At 26.0% G+C, this 4063-nt stretch overlaps 1 protein-coding gene across 2 annotated transcripts in view; it reads left to right on the forward strand.

Moving 5' to 3' along the window:
• The first annotated feature begins 2072 nt into the window (after positions 1-2072).
• LOC117179512 (translation initiation factor IF-2, mitochondrial) overlaps positions 2073-4063 on the forward strand; it is a 24206-nt gene continuing 22215 nt past the window's right edge. The window contains exons 1-3 of one of the 2 annotated variants that reach the window (XM_033371386.1): positions 2073-2496; positions 2810-2954; positions 3054-3055. In XM_033371386.1, the coding sequence (XP_033227277.1) occupies positions 2894-2954; positions 3054-3055 (63 nt within the window). In that variant the 5' untranslated portion in view covers positions 2073-2496; positions 2810-2893. Of the gene's footprint in view, positions 2497-2809; positions 2955-3053; positions 3056-4063 lie in introns of those variants that run through there. The other variant, XM_033371387.1, reaches the window with a different exon arrangement.

Consider the following 4063-nt stretch of genomic DNA (forward strand, 5'->3'; position numbering starts at 1 on the left):
TTTATTTATTTTATTTATTTTATTTATTTATTTTATTTGCTTTAAAGGTTATAAAAATATAATTCTCCAAGGTTTCTCAGGAAAAATGAAAAATATTTTTGAAGATTTCAGATATGTGAAAACTACAATAAACTAATAAATCAGTGACAATGCCGGAAGACATTCTAAGCGTAAAAATAAAATTAAAATATTAATTTTTTGGACAAATGTGCAATTTATAATATTTTTTTCGAATAGTTCAATTTTAATGATTTACTATTGCAAATTCTTTAATATCAACGATTGTAGTGTTGTAGATTTACAATTTGAAACTCTTGTATTTTTAAGTTGTATAAATAAAAGTTATTAAATCTGGATACTTTTGGAAATTATAAGTGAAGGTTCCAATTCTTAATCTTAAAAATGGAACGAATTTCAAATATAAATCACCATAATTACAGAATTTTCAAGATTTATACTTTAAAGTTGAGCAATTTATAACCTGGTAAGAAGACAAGAATATTTTCAGATTTAAACGAAAGAGTAAGCATTTTTTAATTTTTTTGAATGTGCTAATTTTCCATCGGGAGAAGTGTTCAACGAAAGAATAGATTTTTCTCCGAAACCAATTCTTTTACACTTGTGTTGTCTTCTATGCAGGCGAATATGTTTTCCATTTTTTTAATGCCTCTTAATCCGATCAGTAGACACTCCTCTCATGGTTATTTTTAATTCAATACTTACATGCTGTATTTTCGCCTTATTTAATTCCCTCTAATACGTACACAAAATATGTGCACTTACATAGTTTCTATTCCTCCATGTGCAAAAAAAGTTTGGAAATTTCAATTTTTTTCTTAAGATTATTTTCAATTCCATACTTACAAGCTTTATTTATGCTTATTTTAATTCCTTCTAATCTGTCCTCAAAATATGTCCATATGCATAGTTTCTATTCGTTTTTTGAAATATCAGTTTGGAAATTTCAATTTTTTGTCTGCTATAACGGTGGAGTAATTTTAATTATAATATTTTATATTGTTTCAACAAATTATAGATTTAATAATATATTAAATAATAATAAATGCATTTAATAATGTTGTTTAAGGTAAACAAGATTGATTTATCTGTGAAAAGAATGGTAAAAACATGATTTGGCAATACTACAAATTATTTCTATTAACATAATTATTTTATGCTTATAACTGATTGATTAAAAGGACTACGTTTTTCTTCTTCAAAGTCACATTATTCTCTGTCTTTCTATTCTTTCTTCTGCATTCCTTCATTTTTTAATTCATCTCAATACGCTTCCATTACATTTTTCTAAGTCGATTAAAAAGAATAGATTTTGCTTTTTTTCTACTCCTTGGTGGAACTTCCTACCGAGGAAAATTCGCGTATTAATGTGAATTCAAATTCTGAATTTTTCTGAATTCTCTTCTTACCCGGAACTTTTTTTTCTTCTATTTATATTTTCATTACATTATGATTATAAGTTATTGTTCTTATCTCATCTGGTAAGATGTCTGTATGCCGAGGGCCGAACAATGACACCAATTACATGGGACAAAACCTAATTTTTATAATAAACGTGGAAAACATTATTTTTGACGATAAGCACATATGTATATTAGTCTTTATTTTTCTGAAGCCTTTCATTTAAATAATAAACTCATAAGAAAAAAATTATGAAAATATTATGGAATATAAAATTCAAATACATTTATGTTGGAAAATTATTTTTTTCGAACTTATCAAAAAAATCATATTTCATCCCATATAATTGGTATTATTGTTTGGCCCCCGGCGTGCAGACATTTTGGATTTCCCCCCGCCTGGACGTTAGACTTGCCACTATTTAAAAAATGAAAGCGGCAATTTGTGTTAATTTAAAATCATGTTCCCTCCAAGCTTTATAATTATGCAAACACCTTACAAATTAAGTTTTCAAGTTCTTAATGCTATTCTTTCTGATTAAAAATGTTTTAAGAAATAGATCAGTGAAAAAGAGAAATTAGAAATATAGGTGTTGTCAACACTGCATTCGCAAGTGGTGACATCGCACGTGTCTTATGTAATTTATTTTTTAATGTTTTTCTAATCAAAATTTGAGTTTTAAAACTTCGATTAGAGGAAGAATTATATTCTATTCATTATTAGTTGAGCAAAAGACTTGGCAGTCAAACTGCATATTAGTTTAAAGTAACATTAAATCTGTTTTTTTCCCCTCTGGAGTGAAGTGCTCCATCTTCGTGAAAGCTTATTGGATTTCGGAGTAAAATAAACTTAATTAAAGTTCACACAACAATTATTGTTGTTTACACCGAAAATTAAGATGGAATGAATAATACCAAAAATATATTCGTAATACTTCATATGTAAACTGATTCAGTTATAAATACCGTATTTTTAATTCGTTTTTATAAGGAACACGTGTATAATTTGGCGATGATAATATTGATTCACGATGTTAAACATGGCAGGAATGTTCGCGAAAATAAGTACAAGAGGCTGGTAAGTATCAAAACTTATCGCTAAATTATAATTTTAATTCATGATGTTCTTATCGTGGGATGTTACTTCGAATCTGAGAAGAAATTGTCAGTCGGCTTGCAACATAACCTCACTTTATGTGAAATAACATAACCTCAATTATTAAAAAAAAATCGAAAAATAGCATTAAATATAAAAAATAGTCTGTTTTTTTGTGTATTATACTCTAAAAAATGTTTTGATTGACATTACATTAACTGACATTACTGTCGTGAATTTACGAAATAACACAGGGAAATTATTTACGGATTTTCATTGTTACCATTTTTTTTAGTTTTTCAACCAAATTTGTTGCTAAAGTATGCAATAATCAGAATACAAAGCAAAAAATTATGGCATTAACAGCAACGTGTTTACAATGTCAATGTTATCATGCTACTCCGATTTACTCGAAGCAGTCAAAAGGTGCAGCGACAAAAGTGAGTTTAATGTTTTTTTCTTTAATAAATTATAACGGAGTATCTATACCCATACGCTAACATCAGTGATGATTTTGAAATTTCAACAATTTTGTTAAGAAGTAATCCTTTTTGATTGAAAATTCTTCTTTTTTTTAAGAAAATTAAAGTTTTTATTAAAAATTCATGTTCTTTCAGTTAAAAAATCAACTGTTTTGTATAGAACAGAACCATTTTGTTTTCTTCATTGAAAAATCTATTCTCGATTGAAAATTCAACACGTTTATTTAAAATTAATCTCTTTTGGTTAAATATTTAACTATTGGTTGAAAATTTGGCTTTTTTCTTAATTCAACTGTATTTTATTTTAATTTAAAATCTCTTTTGATTGAAATATCAACTATTACATTTTTCTTTTGAAACTTCATTGTTTGGGTTGAAAATTCTATTAAAAATCGAACTACTTCGTTAAAAAAATCATTTTATTGGTTGAAGATACATCATTTTATACGAAAAATTATTTCTTTGATTAGAAATTCAACTATTTTGTTGAAAATTTACATTCTCCTCTGGTTTAAATTTGACTTCCTCAATCTGAAAATTAAACTACTTTGTTTTTGGTTAAAACTTTATCTTTTTTAGTTGAAAAATATACTGTTTTATTAGAAATTCATGTGTTCATTTAAAAAATTGTTCTTTTTGGTAGAAAATGTAACAATTTTCTCTAAAAATGTAACTGTTTAGTTAAAAATTCGATTTCTTCTTGGTTAAAAATCAAATTTGATGACCGAAAATTGAGTTATTTCATTTTTGGTTTGAAACTTTATCTTTTCTAGTTGAAAATTTAACTGATTGATTGGAAATTCATTTGTTTATTTACACCGTCGTCTTTTTGGCAGGAAATTTATCTTTTCGTTTAATAATTTAATTACTGTATTAAAAATTCAACAATTTAGTTTAAAAATCGTCATTTTTAATTGAAAATTCAACTATTTTGTTGGAAGTTCATGTTTTTGGGTTGAAAATTCCAACTCGTTTGGTAAAAAAGTTAAACAGTTTTGTTGAAAATTCGTCTGTTTTGGTTAAAATATCAATTTTAACATTTTATGCAGAGAATAATTTGAAAAATA

The sequence above is a fragment of the Belonocnema kinseyi genome, chromosome 9 (assembly GCF_010883055.1).
Source record: "Belonocnema kinseyi isolate 2016_QV_RU_SX_M_011 chromosome 9, B_treatae_v1, whole genome shotgun sequence".
Classification (NCBI taxonomy): Eukaryota; Metazoa; Arthropoda; class Insecta; order Hymenoptera; family Cynipidae; genus Belonocnema; species Belonocnema kinseyi.